Raw genomic sequence first — 17,722 nt, forward strand, 5'->3', positions numbered from 1 at the left:
CTCTGTGTGGCTTCATTTCAATAGAAGAATGTCAGAGGATAATATAAGCTGAATGTACAGTATGATGAGGTTGAGCTTGTCACATAAACTCACAGTGTGTGTTTAGAACAGTGTGTCATGATGAGTTTGACCCTGAAGTCAACTACAACTTCACCCTCCTGCTGTAAAGAAGTTTCTTCTATGCTTACAGAGTCAGGAGGTTAATAGATTCACATGAGCCATAACTGTGTTGCTCATTTTCATCAAGAGATGTGACAGTAAAAGGGTTCTTAACATATGAGTTGAATATGTTCAATATATATATATAAAAAAAGATGATTTTTCTTGTAATTGCTCAGTACAAAGAATGAGTAAGAAGACCATTCATCATGAAGTGTTATAGAGATAAATGTGACAGTTATAATGATAATGATTTCAGATGATACTCTCCAAGACATCATCAATTAAAGGTTTTTTTTTTAGTGAGTTTTTCAAGATTGGCCTATTTTTTTTTCTTGGTTATACATGTGTTGTAATCTTACATTACATCAAATACATTAACTTTTTGGCCAAGTGTGTTTTCCCATTTTAAAATACATGAACTAAATACACTTCTGAGATAAATGAAAAATTAAATTGTAGGAAATGATCACAGCTTTAGCTATAAAAATGTAGCTATTAAAACAGATAAATGAGTGAAATCATTTAGCAGTGCAAACTTTTGTTACCTTTTTGTTTTTTATATGCACACACACGAACACACACACACACACACATGTTAACACTGTAACACTTTGACTGTACAGATCAACCAGGCCAAGCCAGAGTGTGGCAGACAGACATTAGTGGAGCTGCTCATCAGACCTGTGCAGAGACTGCCGAGCGTGGCTCTCCTTCTTAACGGTAACACACACACACACACCCCATTGTTAAAATAGTTAAGAAAAGTTCATTTCTCGCACTAATTACATCCGTACTTGTCTTTCTGGGCTTATCTCCCTCCCTCCACACCTGCCTCCTCCCTCTATTATCTCCTCCCGTGATACCTATCTGTAATTTCTGTTGCTTTCTATTCTCCTCTACTCGTCTTTCTCTCTCTCTCTCTCTCTGTGATTTCCATCTCATCCGTTGTCTACTTCTCACCAAATTTTTTCTTTCTTCCACGGCGGCAGACATAAAGAAGCATACGTCAGATGACAACCCAGACAAGATAACCCTGGAGAAAGCTATTGAGTCTCTGAAAGAAGTGATGACGTGAGTCGGCGCCATCTTACACTCTTCTATTGTGATGATTAGAACATAACAGTGATCACTTCTGCACCCTGTTTAAACCCTACTATCATATGAATTACTCTATGTATGTTCAGCTTGTAATGACTGACCACTTTTGAAACATGATTTAGAAAATAACTACTGATGATTTCACTTGATTTTAAATATTAGGTATATGAGATTTAGCATTTTTTTAGTATCTGTGTGCTTTTAATTTGTACTCAGCTGTTTCTATACAAGCTATAGTAAGCACAGTCTTCAGGGATGAAGGATGATGTAAGCAGTGTGACTTATTGATGTGTTTTTTTAATAGATTTTGTACAACAACAGAGGTCTACAGCATGGATGAATGAGTTGTATCAGGCTTTCCATTCACACACACACAATACTCATATGGAACTAGGATGAGTTTAGGATGTTAGTTTGGCCCTACACTTGAGATTTGTCAACAATACAAACAATACAGAAAATGGGCAGCCTGATCCTTTAAAGACACAGTGAGGTATCTCCTGTCATGGCTTCCTGCACCCCCCCACCCCCCCCATCAAAAACAGTATCCAATACAAAACTATCCACATTCGACCCATTGGATGTCACTTTGTGTTTCATAATGAGTAATCAAGGATGAATAGCAGTAGTTATTCACTCTAATTTTTCCTGCTTGTAAAAAAGATTAAACTATTTTTTCCAGACATTGAGACGCTCTGCTCTGATTAATTAACAGCTGGTGCAAAGCAAACATCCAGTGTAATGGATCAATCTATCACCTGCTGAGCTCAATTAACTTGGTTACTAGATGATAGTCTGAACAGTCAGTAGCTCTTATCCACTTTCATAAAAATTAAATGATTTCGTCTGACTCTTTATTTCAAGCACAGTGAGACATCTTCACATTAATACATTGCAGGAAACTTTACAATGCTTATCAAAAAATGGTAGTGGAATAACATTACCATCTAATCTATAAGTGGATGGCTAAATCAAACAGTTCAGTAAATATTCACTTTTCTTTGCTCAGTTTCCCTTTGATGGCACTTAGTGTTAATTTGAGTAATCAAGGATCAATATCAGGATCTGAGATAGTTGGATTTAATCTTTATTTTTTGGTTTATAAAGGGTTTTAAAGTTCTTAATTGGGTGGAGACATGAGATCGTTGACAATTATTCTGTTCAGTTATATTTACAAATATTGATTATCCTGTAAAAGGTTGGAAATTCCAAGTTTTTAAATGGCATTTTTTTTCTGACCAGCAGTTTAAATCCAAAAGATAATGTTTCATTGGTTTATTTATTTGTTTATTTGCACATTTGTAAAATAAGTCAGAGAAAAATAGTAAAGTAAAAATAAAACAAGTGTGTGAATGAGGTAGAAAGAGATAAAATACAATAACAATGCAAAGTAAAATATGTATTTGCCTACGTACAATACTTCCATACAAATATTGCAAATTATAATAAAGCAAAACAGCAAAAATTATAAATGTAATTCAACATATTCAATCCTCATCCATCATCCTCATATTTGAGAAGCTGATGTTCGGCTTTTTGCTTGACACACAGCTACAACTACTGACTGAATATTAACTCATTATTTGTTGATGAATATTTTTAACACTGCTGAGATGAGCAATAATATGATTGTATATGAATATCATTTCTTCTCCCCACCAGTCACATCAACGAGGACAAGAGGAAGACTGAGGGTCAGAAGCAGATCTTTGATGTGGTTTATGAGGTGGATGGCTGTCCTGTAAGTTTAAACTAAGAGCTATAATCAAATTCATCTCATTACTCATGAAACTTGGTGATTTTTTAATATCTACATTCTCATGCTTTGTCTTCCCTGCAGGCCAACTTGCTGTCCTCTCATCGCAGTCTGGTTCACAGAGTAGAAACAATCGCTCTGGGAGACCAGCCATGTGACCGTGGTGAAAATGTCACACTCTTCCTCTTCAACGACTGCCTCGAGGTGAGAACACACAAGTTTACACCACTGAGTTACCTGTGTGAGCATAGTCTACTCTGTTAACACACAGCTGCTGCTTTTTAATGGTTACTGCAGAAAAGTCACAGTTTGAGACATCCTGACTTTATATCCCACTCATACAGTTCAAGCTTACACTAACCCTAACAATGCTGGATCCTACAACACCTCCAACACCTTCACAGCCTGTTTAATGCCTCCATCTTTCAGCTTTTATACTCAGTTGTCAAGAATTTCAAGTGTTAAGCTCAAACCAAGATGTTCCTGACATCAGTGTTATTTTATGAGACTTAGAATGAGACTAGAAAGTTCCTCTCAGAGCCACAGAACACCTGATTTAACTGATTTCACAGGCTGAGAGGAACGCTCAATGAGTATCAAGTTAGACTTTAACTTTATTTATTCATCATTACAACCATATCTATTGAATACACACAGTGGAACTACATAGTTTTCTCAGGGCCAGAGTGCAAAAGAAGTAGAATAAATAACTAAACATAGCTAAAAGAAACACATATGATTATTATGATACTATAACATATAGTCTGACTTCTTCTTGTCATTCTTCTTCTTCTCCCTCTTCTTATTGTCTTTCTTATTTTTCTTCTTCCTCTTCTTCTTGTCCTTCTTATTCTTCCACTTCTTGTCCTTGTTCTGTTTCTTCTTCTTATCCTTCTTTCCCTTCTCCTGTTTGTCCTTCTTCTTCTTGTCTTTCTTTGCCCCCTCTTCTTATTGTCTTTCTTATTTTTCTTCTTCCTCTTCTTCTTGTCCTTCTTATTCTTCCACTTCTTGTCCTTGTTCTGTTTCTTCTTCTTATCCTTCTTTCCCTTCTCCTGTTTGTCATTCTTCTTCTTGTCTTTCTTTGCCCCCTCTTCTTATTGTCTTTCTTATTTTTCTTCTTCCTCTTCTTCTTGTCCTTCTTATTCTTCCACTTCTTGTCCTTGTTCGGTTTCTTCTTCTTATCCTTCTTTCCCTTCTCCTGTTTGTCCTTCTTCTTCTTGTCTTTCTTTGCCCCCTCTCCTGCTTGTCCTTCTTCTTCTTGTCCTTCTTGACTTCCTTCTTCTTCTTCTTATCTGTCTTCTTCCTCTTCTTGTCTTTCTTCTTCTTCCTCCTCTTCTTGTCTTTCTTCTTCTTCTTCTTGTTTTTCTTCTTCCTCTTCTTGTCCTTGTTCAGTTTCTTCTTGTTGTCCTTCTTTCCCTTCTCCTGCTTGTCCTTCTTCTTCTTCTTCTTCTTCTTGTCCTTCTTTCCCTTCTCCTGCTTGTTCTCCTTCCTCTTCTTGTCCTTCTTGCCCTGCTTCTTCTTCTCCTACCTGTCCTTCTTCTTCTTCTTGTCCTTCTTTCCCTTCTCCTGCTTGTCCTTCTTCTTGTCCTTCTTGCCCTGCTGCTTCTTCTGCTTGTCCTTCTTCTTCACCACAGACTTGTTAACCCATCCTACCACACTACCCACAACATACCCCACCCAACTTGTTCCTTATGTCTGTTAGATCACCAGGTCTTCTGTCTACATCATTGTTTGCCATGTTAAACTGATATCATTGAACTAGTGAGGTTAGGACAATACTTCACTAACACCTCTATCTCCTTCACCTTTATTCCTCTCTAGCTTGTTTGTGAAAGGAGACTCAGCATGGATCTCAGTGTGTTGTTAAACACACGCTGAGAGTCACGTGCACAGCAGTGGTGAGGAGGAAAGAAGAAGTGTGTGTGTGTGTGTGTGTGTGTGTGTTTGTGTGTTTGAGAGAGACGGAGACCGAGAGAAATAGAGTTAATTAGCAAAGGGGCAGCAAAAGAATGGGACAAGGTGGGTGGCTGCACTGATTAGTGTCAGCAACGCCTCCTAATGAGCCTGTGTGTGTGTGTGTGTGTGTGTGTGTGTGTGTGTGTGAACAGCCAGAGATACACACATGTACCTGTGTATATTAAATGAATATAGTTTAGTAAGTGGGAGTCGTCTCCACTCCCCTCCATCATCACTAATCACTGATTACCTCTTATATTCACTCAGTCACTCTCAGCCTCTTCACCCACACAGTCAGAGTAACAGTGACCTGTGTAGAGTCCTATCTTATCCTCTCCCACATCTCTCTCTCTTTTCCTCCCTTCCTCCCTCTTTCTTCCTCCTCTACCGTCTAATTAATGTGACGTTAATGAGTTGCATCGTTTACCTCTATGAAGGCCTCATTGATTTCTTGCCAAGTAACCGATACAAGCTCACACACACACACACACACACACACACACACACACACACATACTACATTATTTAGAAATTGCATTTCTTCACATTTACACTTAACTTGTGTATTTTTGTGTAGATTGCGAGAAAGCGACACAAAGTGATCAATACGTTCAAGAGTCCGCTGGGACAGACGAGACCGCCACCCCCCCTCAAACACATCGCACTGATGCCGCTGTCCCAGATACGCAGAGTGCTGGACCTGCAGGATACAGAGGGTAAAGACAGCCACACACACACACACACACACACACACACACACACACACACACACACACACATACTGCAGACATGATGTAATGAAGTCACCTCTCATCACTGCCTTTGTTTCTCCCTGAATATGCCATCTTTAAGAATAGACTAGAAACTTTATTGTCATTGCAATGATAAAACAATACAATGAAACTTAGTTTTAATTGCCTTAAAATAGTCCCAATAAATAATCATTGTCATATAAAATAGTGTTTTAGGAAGCTTTTAGTTTGCAAAAGGTAATAAGATTGAAGTGAAATAAAATGTTTTATAGTGCAGATTGTGTAACTTAAATGTCAGTTAAGTTTTAGTATTGAATTTAGAGTGGTTTTTTTTGTATATTCTCTTTTTTTTTTCCATTTTACATAAAATGACGGACAGCCTCACTAAGTGAAAAGCTTAGGCCATGCATGTTTGTCTTTATAAAGGTAGGAAAAACCCTGATTTTTATAAATTGCATCCAGATTTATGATCAAATTCCATGATTGTGTCTGTTTGATCCTTGGTGGGGAAATCATGTCAAATATCAAACAGTAATGAACTTTTAATCAAGTTTAAGACTGAATGACTGAAAAACAGAGGAGATAAATGATGTGAGCTGGAAAATATATTTTATGATGGCCATGCCATTCAACAATTTTAATGAGCAGCAGGATGAGATCTTTGTATAGTCCTCATTATCAGCAGGATTTAGAAGAAGAGTTGCTTATAAACTGCTCCAGTACTCCACATTCCAGGATTCAGTAGAACACGCTAACAGGAACAAACAAAGCAAGTGATTCTTAAATAGTTTTGTGTGTTCTTTATTTTGTCCACACCTGTAGTTTCATATGAGAACACACTGTTCACAAACACAAGTCATAATTGATTGATTAAAGTTAATTCCCCCAATCTGTTTCTCTTCCCTTTCACCCCATCCAACATACTTCCTCTATCATCCTCCTGTTCTCTTCATCTCCATCTCTTAACCGGCCAATTCAAACCTTCTTTCCCCACTTCTTCTCTCTCTCTCTCTCTCTCTCTCTCTCTCTCTCTCTCTCTCTCTCTCTCTCTCTCTCTCTCTCTCTCTCTCTCTCTCTCTCTCTCTCTCTCTCTCTCTCTCTCTCTCTCTCTCTCTCTCTCTCTCTCTCTCTCTCTCTCTCTCTCTCTCTCTCTCTCTCCCCCCCCCCCCCCCCGCTTCCTTCCCTCCAGAATGTGTGAATGCCTTCGCCTTGGTCGTGCGCCCTCCAACTGAACAAGAGAACTTATTGTTCAGCTTCCAACTGGCCGGAGAGGAAACGGTTAAAAGCGCCTGGCTGCGAACACTTTGCCGCCACGTCGCCAACACCATCTGCAAGGCTGACGCGGTGAGAAGAGCCACACACACACACACACACACACACAGGGAGAGAAAAGAAGGTAGTGATAGGTCTGACTTTCTCAACAGCAGCTTATATACTACAAGGAATAAATGGAACTTTGGAACTTTTTTCAACTCTAAAACACAAATTGGTCAAACCCAGTCTCTTCACCATCCTCAAGCCACATAAATAGAATGCACAGAAAATACATTGTTGTAAAACTAACTTAATTTCCTCCGAAAACTTGACCAGTGACAACAACAGTAGCCGTTCTAAAGCTTTCCATCTCACTCAACTAAAGTTTTAGTCAACTACTGATTCTAAGGTCTAGTTAGAGGCAAGGTTTTATCTAGTTTATCTATCTGGAATTACACTAAATTCATATAGACTATAGACATACTGACATTTAAACATCATTGAAGTAACTCAGAAAAAAAAAAGCAAGAGAAGAAACACACAGATATAAGTAAGATCCATATGTTGTTCCATAAGTTCCATATGCTTGGACAATGAACAGAAGGAGCCTGCATATGTTACAGACAGACAGAGTGAGTACAGTAGAGTTTTCTGCTTTATCTGTCAAGCGTCTGGAACTCCACCTTCGCTGAAGGCCGAGAAGCCGCTTCAGAGCTGGACTTGTTTCAACAGTTTGCTTAGAAAGGCTTTGGCAAAGACTACAGAGAGATACAATGGAGTCTAAATGAATCATCAATACTTTAAAACACTGTAGTAGTAGCAAGTAGTCTCAATCACACATTCAATCTCTCAGTGTTTGCATGAGTGTGAGATGGAGTGAAATGTCAGTTGGGCAATGAACACTATAGACTGGGATCAATTATAATGAAATATAGTAAAGTTACTGTACATATGGTTAACCAGTCAAATACATCAGTAGTTATCTACCAAATATGTAGATGTAGTTTGTAAAATAAGTGCAGTCATTTCCTAAAACAGCTGCTTACTGTAGTTTTTAACAGACGTTATTCAAATAGGACTAAATAGTACATTTGCTAGGGACTATTTTCAGCAGCGGATTAATCCACAGTTGGTGCTCTGGAATATTTCTGGCAGCGGGATGGTGTTAAATTGAGTCAAAATGAACTACAGTGCGTCTGTGTTCATGTGAGCCAGTACAACAGTGTGTCTCATTGATGTCTTTTTAATGTGTTTATAACTATAGAGCTGTGTGACACAGAGGAATAACATACATCAGACTCGTTAGCAGATCAATTCATTGTTGGTTTCGATCCTTTCATGGGATATTTTGAGAGAATGAAAAAAAGAAAACCCTTTTTTTCCTTTTGATGGTTTGTGGAATTTAAAGGAAAACACGCTTGTTATGAACTGATAAGCTCATTGGATCCCTGTAGGCAGATGTATGCATTTCTCCTCATAAAGAGCAGAATAATTACTGAGCCCACTGGAAGATTATGGAGGCGAAGCTGTCAGGCTGTGTTTAGCAGATGGAGCAGCAGGGGGCGATGTTGGCCTCCGGGTCCGCCTGCCGCCTCACAGCTGCATTCCTAATGCTGTTTTCACTGGGTCAGCGCCGCAATGTGAATACCAACGAGATATAGCCCTACTTGTAAAAAATCCCACTGCAGAGTGAGGAGGAGAGAGAAATAAAGAGTGTGTGTGTGTGTGTGTGTGTGTGAATCCTACTTGAAAATGTATCTGCATTTATTAGATGATTTGCGTACTTCAAGTAATGATTTAATAAACAGAGAGTGAGGCTGTGATGTTATATGTTTGGTTTTTTTTGGTCTTGTAACCAGGAGGATCTGATTCAGTGCACAGATCCAGACTCACTGCAGGTCAGCACTAAGGATATGGACAGCACCCTGAGCAAAGCCTCCAGAGCCATCAAAAAGACCTCTAAAAAGGTAAAAAAAGCAGAGGAGTCACTTTCTCCAGCGGTGGATCATTCTCCCAAATACACACTCAAACCCACAGAACTTAAAGTTTTTGAAATGTACAAACTATTTCATGCAGAATTACACAGAAAGTGAATGACATTATGCACAATACATCCAGTGCCGATGTCCCACTTTTGATGTAATAGTGCAATCATTAAACAATGAAGCGGGACTCTTTTTTTAAAGTAGCTCTCTCCAGCTTATCCAGATAGGGCAGCTAAAGGATTTGAATGTCGTAACTGAATATAAGCGTGATACTGCCTGAAAGAATCTGTTTGGAACAAGCAGATAAAGAATGTGACATTGTTAAATAGCACAGGGAGAAAAAAAGTCTTTATCTGACTTTAAAGCTGCTTGAGGAAATGTTTGAGAGAGCGGTGAAGGTTAAGAGGTTAAACAACGGTTACAGGACTAACTGTTTGTGACTGTTGAAGAGTTATCTGGTAAAAACAGTCATATATGCAGAGGTTAGCTGCTATCTCTTCAAGAAATAACTCTTATTCTTTCAATCATGTGACTACTACTTAAACAGATAATAGCATATTATATTAAAGATAATAATACAACTTAATGTTTGACCTCATATTGATAGTGTGCAGTAGCTGTTAAAATGCTACTTTGTAGAAGCTAAGCTAGCAGGGATAGCCGTACTGTAGCTAAATATGAGCTAACACAAAAAGGTAGCCACTTTAAAATTTTAATTGTCTTATTTCTTTCCTCGCTCTTCATTCAGCTTTTCCACTCTCATGAAGTATAATAATACTATCATGATAAAACAAATCTCCAACTGTTTTTATTACTCAGATTACTTCAGTTATGAGTGATCATTTCAGCCCAGATTTAAAACTGAGTAGAACTGAAAGAATTGAACTGGTTTTGTGATGATATAGTGCCTGCTAAAAAATAGCAGGCTTAATTAGATCAATGCATGAATTTAATTTTAATATATCGTTAAAATTACCATTTGACCCGTTTTGACATTTAGCAGCTTTAAAAATACACCAAATGTTTTTTACCCTGAAATTTGATGACTTTTCCTAAAGTGGCCCAAAATGCACAAAAATGTAATTAAGATAGTAGTTATGAGGATTTGTTTTTATGATGTAGCAGTGAAGACTGATGGCTCTAATGGTTATACAATAAACCCCACACTTCCATAAAGTTATAAAATACATTTCCATCATTATTACTATGTTATATTTTCATGTCTTAGGTAAAATAGGACATGATATTGTGTGATAGTAGCTGTTCTTTCTCCATAAATGAGTGGTGTAAAAGCTAAAAAATACACTCTCTCTGCTCTCTGAAACATTAATCAAGGTTTAATCACATTTATTGATCAGTCAGATCCAATATTGATGCTTTCTAAACACATCTTTGCTTCATATTTGGTATAGACACTTTTTTACGAGGAGATTCTTAGACTGGCTCAAAATGGACCTTGAACATGTAGAATATGAATATAAGTAAGGGTTAAAAAGTGTCTTCATTACACAGTTTGTCCACCAGAGAACACTGAAAATAGGACTGCAACTGATGGTTAGTTTCAGCATCAGTTCATGTGTAGATTAGTCTATAAAATATCAACAATATGTTTTGTTTTGTCACAATTAACAGACTACAACTCAAAGGCTTCAAGGTTACTGTCATAGAGGACAAAATAAACTAGAAAATATTCAAATTTAAGAGAATTTTGACTTTTTTTCTTTGATTTAAAAAAAAAAGACTCAAAAGGATGAATCTATGGCTGGGCGATTATGGCAAAAATCAAAATCATGATTGAATAATTGATAATTGAACTTTTAACCTCGATTAGGATTAATGAAGGATTATCTCCACCCTTGATGAACACTGATGTAGTTTCACAGTTTCTTTAGTTTAGTATTTTACACTGCTGCCCTCACACATGAGTATCTTTAGGGAGTGAAAATAAAGATGTTTTAAGGTGTGACGCTGTGGTTAATGTCTAGTTTACTTGATTAGAACTATGTAAAGATCATGGTTTGGGTTCAAAGGATCACTGGAGACAAGTTTTCAAATTCCTTAAAGATATGCAACCTTTACTGTCATGGCAACAGTGAACACCACCATTAATTGACATGAGCAAAATTAAGTCGATTAGAGTTTCTATATGTCGGTTTTCGATTATATTTCGATCAATTGCCCAGCCCTAGATGAATCTGTTTTTAAAATAGTTGATTAATTCACAGTTGGAAGCTTAGAATAAATTGTTGCAGATCTAACTAACAAATGTATATGCTGCTTACTAAATATGTTGGGTTTTATTCATGTTATACAACAGTGAACTGTAAAATATCTATAATGATATCAGCCTTGGTTAATATGTATTAATATGGAATACAGAATGACATAAATTAAAGACAGTTGATAACAATATACACATATACAAGTTATGATGCTCAGGTTATGTTGGGCCTTCATTATGTTTACTGTGGAAGCTGTTGGTGTGTTTGATATGTATTGAGTATATTCCACTCATTGATAGCAAAGCGGTGGCTTAAAGATTGACACCTGTCAATATAAATACAGTACATGTAAAGACAGATTGCTTTCAGAAAGAAGTGATGTGACATGTTATGGTGTGTTAGGAAGAACAGAATACCGATGATTACCAACATTCTCTGTGTCTGTGTGTGTTTTTTAGGTCACAAGGGCGTTTTCTTTCACAAAAACCCCGAAGCGTGTGATTCAGAGGGCCTTCCTAGCCAACACTACTCCAGATGAGAAAAGGCTGAGTTGTGAACACCGTGTCGGCAGCAGCTCCACACTGGCTGTAAGTCTCTCTTTTTATTTGTCTGTCTGAATAATTAATCACTGTGTCACCAGGAAGACAACATGAGCTGTACTGATGCTACAGACGCACTATTTTAAAGAGTCTCCTTCTTTTCAGCATCTATCTGCTTGTCTTGTTCAGGACTCGCATAATAAACAAACAGACGTATTGGATAGCATGTATATTATATCACTCAGAAAAAATGCTACTCACAGCATGAATATGTCTTTCAATGATCAAGACAAGTTTCAAAATGTGTCTACTTTGTCTCCTTCACATGAGCAGAATAACACAGTTCATACTGGGTGGATGTGTTCTGTCTGTGTTTCATCCTTCATTTCCTTTCTACACTCTCCATGTCTTTCTTGTCTAATTGAGAATCCATGATAGAACAGTATTCAGTCAGTGTCATTCATTTTGATGTAACTTGATTAAAAAATGGGAAAAGGGCTGCTACTCTTAAATGTCCTGCAACTCGAATGTTCTCTATTCTTTTGTAAAACTGTGTTATTTTAGCAGTGTCCTCCACATTTTGTGTAATGGCCAGTATTTGAATGATTCATTCCACAACAAAGTTCTGTGACTTTGTGATAGCAGAGAAGGCCAGGTGCATTAAAATAGGTTTAGGACTCAAATGCTTTACAGATAAAGACAGAAATATGCTTTTCATAAAGACTGAAGTCATTGTGCTTCTGTTTAGAAATCTCAGTCATTGTAAAAGTAGCCACACATTCCTGTTTTCTACTCCTACAGATAGGTGGATATAGATTCAAAAGACTTTATGACCATTTTCAGAGGGTGCATTCACATTGAAATTCTTGTGTATTTCACTCAGTCAGGTTAAAAAAAGAAACCTTTTTACAATAAATAAAACAATTTAAAGAGAGTACTGCAAAGTCACATACTGAGCAGAGCCATCTTTTATGTATAGGCATGCGTATATAGACATACACTTATGCACAATTAATGACTCGTAGACACAAGGCTCCATCTAAAATACATTTTATCATCTTCCCATGACAGCAAGGGTTCACACGGACCATCAGCCCAAAGGTTACAACTGAACAAACAAACATGTACATTTAAAGAGATAGTAAAGATGAAGAGTATTCTGTGGACATCTATACCGACCCTTCAATCAAATCTTATATTTTGTGAATTAGTTTAACTCAACAATCAAGAAATCAATGATTTGGTCTACATGCTCATATCAGAACAAACCTACTGGAGTCATAAAGCAGGACGGGTCCCCGGTCAATTTGGGCTCAACACATTGTGAAATCAGTTCATGATTGTCAGACATCTTCCTGTAATTGTTAGTCAACAGTACAAGCAGAGAGTGTTATTTTAGGAGATCCCTTTTTTTTGCCTCTGGCTCATGCTTTAATATAAGTAAAGCAAGTGAGTCATAAAAATACATACTTCATTTGAAGAGCAGGAACTCGAATGGAGCAGCAGACAGAAACTTAGGTAATGAGGACCTGGATATTTATTCTTTTACTTCTGTCTTTTCTCTGTCTCTGTGAAATGAAGTTTGGTCTCATCATGTGTTGCCTCTCCGAGCAGTAGACATGGACAGACACATTTGCATCTTTATACACATTAGTATTTTGGCACAACCTCTAGAGAATATTGTGCTGTTTAAAAAAGGACACCTAAGGATTCAAATATTAGCAGGTTGTTATTTGTTCTACACTTAATTTAGTATTTAAAACTCTTTGTTTGTCTGCTTTGTTTGTTTATCTTTACCCTGCCTGTACATTTGAAACCTGGCATTCTGGGATATTCATTCTCTCCCTGCCTTCACTCTTTACTTTCTCAGATCAAGACAAGTGTTTGTGTCTTTTGTTTTACCTGCTGAGGATTTCCTCTCTCCTTGCATTTAGTTCTCAGCATGTTTATTCTTTTCCCGCCTGGTCTAGTTTTCTACATGAAATGTACGTAAATCCTTGCTGCATGTGTATCTCTCCTCTGTTATTGTGCTCTAGATGTCTCGCTCTGCCTCCACGTTCAGTTTGAACGATTCTGGCAAGAGCAGCGCCGTGGTGCAGCGCTCTAACTCTCTGGATCACCCTCCGGTCCGAGCAAGGGTCCCCGTGTGTGTACGTACCCCCTGCAGCCCTGCCCAAAACCCCAACCATAGCCCCGGCCCCAACACTGCCCCTCACAGCAACCAAGGCCTTGCTGCCAGTTATTACCCCAAGGTCCAAGAACCCAAGTCCACTCTTCACGCTCCATTACCAACCCAACCAGCAAAGCTTCAGTCCACCTCTTCAACTGCTCCCACCTCCACTTCCACTCCATCTGCCCGAAACTCCACCCAACTCAATTCTAAAAGCTCCCAGCTGAAATCTGGCCGGTACACATCCAGACACCTGCCCTCTGTAGGGTTCCAGCCGAGGGGCCCGGCTCCTCATACTGTCGATGTCAAAGGCAGAACCTTTACTGAGCCACCCAAGGATACCAAAGTCCCCTTGGACCTACGCAAGGCAGTCCTGACCAGTCCTCGCAGGGAGACTCTGCTCTAAACCCCTGCTAAAAGCCCAGCCCTGGAGTATGATGTGAGCAAATATTATTGTAGTCTCGTCTCGACTAGGGATGCACCAATATCGTATTTAATTTCAAATGAATCTTTGTTACCGACTTTGTACTCTACACTGGCCTTTTAACATCCAGTTAACCTCCGGTGCATTCCTAGTCCCAAATCAACTCCTTAGAAGCTGAGACCCTGCGGCAGTGATAGATCAGATTAATAAGGGTCTGCTCCACAGCTGAACCCCGGACCCCAGTGATTAGATTTGAGTGGGTTAGAAAGATTCAAGAAGTTTAATGCCTCTCCCCCCACTCAAGATTGGAACAAGTGTAAAGGGCAGAGATTTTAAGGGTTGATTTGGAATAGCTCTGTTCCTCTGGATCCACTTGGGTTACTAACTGGTGTTGGTGGTGCTGGTGGCTGAGAATATTCACTTGGTGGCTGCTTTAAGTAAAGGGTGTAATGGAGCTGGTGTGATGTGGAGCATATAGAATATTTGACTTTCCGGTCAGATCAATGAACATCACCAAGCAAGTTAAAACAGTATTGGTGACTTTAAGTTGGTTAGATGTCTTTGTTTTAATAAAAGCAGTAAACTTTAGAAAGTACATGAATGACTAATCTAAGTTGCCCGTTGAAGAAAATATCAAGAGTAAAAAAAGAAATCCAAATGTCAAGTCATGCCTTTAATTTCAGATGCTATGCTCTTTGTGTGTTTTGGCTAATTTACACAAAAAACAGCACACTAGAATTAAAATGTCAATGTATTCATGGGGAGCCAGGCTGACTTCTCATCTGAGCTTTAATGCGTGGTGGCAGGTCACCTCTGTTATCTGTCCTACATTCTAACCACTTCTGACGGCTGAGTCACCGGGCACATTATGTCCTATATTCACCTCAGCCGTTTAACCAGTTACCAGTCGTATGAACGCTGCTCTACCTGTCTGAAAAGGATATTTAAAAAAAAAAAAACACCAAAATAACAGGAATGACAGAATGGCGCCATTATGCATTTGGAGAGCAATAAACCTAAGCCTTTTTATTACAACCTGCTAACAAACAGCAGTTTTTTATACCCGTCTTTTGTAGTGATGTGATTTTAAACATTGACATGTACTGAGGCTTGTCAGTGAGGTAGTCTGATGGTTATCTATCTTTATTTCTCATTCAATTAAATGAAACCGTGAAACTAATTCACACCAAATAAACAAACATTAATTGTCACATATTTAAGGATAGAGTCTCGTCTTTAAAACAATAGTCAGCTGCCCAAATGAGCATTGAAACTGTTTTTTCTTGCTGTCAGTTGATTTGACTGACTGAAGTCTCATATTAGCTTCAGAAATCTGAAGGAATCTTTTGGAATACATTTTTGCATGTCAGAGGGACTGTGGACATTCATGAATTCCAATAGTTATTAGTTGAGAGATTAGAGTTAGAGATAGTGCAGGAACAAGCATTCAAACCTCTTTAGAAACCTGCTGTCCATCTGTATGCTCAGTATTGTTGAGGAACTCCATCTTGCCTGTAATAATGGCCACCCAAACTGACATTGACCACCACAAAGGCTGCCCAGTAACGAAATGAATCATGAGACGAAATGTGCCGGGATCTGTCAGACTGAGATGACTAATGAACCTGAGCGGCATGTTATAATGTTGTAGGAGGAAAAAATAGAGAAAGTCTGAGTAGAGACCATCAGCTCAATCAGTCACAGTCTACTGAAGATGTGTGAAGACAAACACATCACATAAGCAGTGCCACAGTGTGCACTCCACACATTCAGCCACAGTCATGTCTATACTCAGTGCTTACAGTTAAATACACATCTGAAAAAAGCTGGAGTTCTACTTCAAAACGGTTAATGGGAGCCCCACAGATACCTCCAGCATAGGTTTTAATAAGTCATACTTAACCTACTTTTGACCAGTACACGATTAGGCCACATTGTGCTTTAATTATATTCTACACACCAACTACGTACATTCATTCTTCACTCGAGATGCAAGCGATGGCGGGAAGGTCAGCCTTATTTCAATACTGAATATGAGATTGTTCCTTACACTCGCTTTACCATGTTTTATTCATTGGTGATTGTGGTGAGCAGAAGATTTGAAGTGCCTTTCTTCAATTTGCTCAGACATCAGTCAGACTGACATTGGCTCTCCCTGAAAAAAACAAGCTCTGTCAATCATTTGAATCGGGGAAAAGTGGGTTGACGCGGTTGGGGAGGCCAATGCAAAAAAAGGTTCTCGTTCAACTTTTGCTGCAACACAACATGGCATCATGGGTCAAGGCACTGCGTTGGCCAATCAGACTTGCACGTGCACATTACAAAGATAAATAACTTCTGATACCTTTCCAGAGTTGTGTAGTCCTAGTTCCTCCTGTTAGTCAAAGTGCCTTTTGTACCTGTAAGACAAGTTTCTTTTGATGGTGTTACCACACTGCTTTCCTCCTGCAGTCTGTCATAGACTGTTGATACAGACGACACTCCGTCAGGTTTGATGTACAGCCCGCATAGCTGGTAAAAAGGCTGCTGTGACAGCGTCGTGATCAGCCCCTCTTAATTTGCTCCAATAAAAACCACATCTGGGTAAAGTTTAGCGTTGAGATACAGAACACGTCTGTGTGTGTGTGTGTGTGTGTGTGTGTGTGTGTGGACTCAATCTCAAATGGAGGTATTTTCATGCACACTCGTCCAAAACAAGTGTTCATTAGCAGGCGGACTTAGGTATGGCAGGTGTGTAATGAGGGTCAAATATGTTTTTAGTGTGACCAGTGCTCCTCTTGACCCAGCCTCCCTCTCCAATGAAAGCAGCCTGTTAATCTGTTCATTCATTCGGCTCTTCTCATCCTCTGTGTTTCTGAAGCCCTCCAGCACCACTTACTAACATGTAATCAAGGCCGCTATTCACTAGTTACCATTCAATTGCTAACACAAACGGAGGGCGGGGGGAAAGAGCACTTAGAGTGTGTGTGTGTGTGTGTGTTTGTGTAAAAGCCAGGTGGAAAGCTACTGAAGTGTGATTGTGTTGGCAAAGGTTGCCTGTCTCGATTAGTTCGGTGCCAAGGTTTGGCTTGGAAAGCAGCGAGCCGCTAGTAACAGCGTTTGTCTTTGTGCGCTCAGTAATTAAAATGAGGCTGGAGCACATAAACCGACCTTTTGTCCTTCATACACACCAACACATACACACATACGCACGCACACTCCTGACTGCAAGCTAGATGCTCACATGACAATCTGTCTTGTTGTGCAGGCTTTTAAAAGTGCACCTTGAAAGGGAGTTGAGTCACTGATGTGGAACTGAGTCAAAAGGCTGAGTGAACATGAAAATCACATACATGCACCCCTGTACTGTTTCTTTTTGTTTCCAATAGCAAAACCTCCTGCTACCTTGTTTGACGTTACACTAC

At 38.9% G+C, this 17,722-nt stretch overlaps 1 protein-coding gene across 4 annotated transcripts in view; it reads left to right on the forward strand.

The window, feature by feature from the left end:
- The window catches only part of ect2 (epithelial cell transforming 2), a 46,259-nt gene that overhangs the window by 25,669 nt on the left and 2,868 nt on the right, over positions 1-17,722 (forward strand). For 2 of the 4 annotated variants that reach the window (XM_053321657.1, XM_053321658.1), the window contains 9 exons: positions 786-882; positions 1,152-1,233; positions 2,923-3,001; positions 3,101-3,220; positions 5,550-5,688; positions 6,914-7,068; positions 8,838-8,945; positions 11,644-11,772; positions 13,761-14,333. In XM_053321657.1, coding sequence (XP_053177632.1) covers positions 786-882; positions 1,152-1,233; positions 2,923-3,001; positions 3,101-3,220; positions 5,550-5,688; positions 6,914-7,068; positions 8,838-8,945; positions 11,644-11,772; positions 13,761-14,300 — 1,449 coding nt within the window. In that variant the 3' untranslated portion in view covers positions 14,301-14,333. The remainder of the gene's footprint in view (positions 1-785; positions 883-1,151; positions 1,234-2,922; positions 3,002-3,100; positions 3,221-5,549; positions 5,689-6,913; positions 7,069-8,837; positions 8,946-11,643; positions 11,773-13,760; positions 14,334-17,722) is intronic. The other 2 variants (XM_053321659.1, XM_053321660.1) reach the window with 1 other exon arrangement.

Source organism: Scomber japonicus, chromosome 7, assembly GCF_027409825.1.
Source record: "Scomber japonicus isolate fScoJap1 chromosome 7, fScoJap1.pri, whole genome shotgun sequence".
In the NCBI taxonomy this organism is placed as follows: domain Eukaryota; kingdom Metazoa; phylum Chordata; class Actinopteri; order Scombriformes; family Scombridae; genus Scomber; species Scomber japonicus.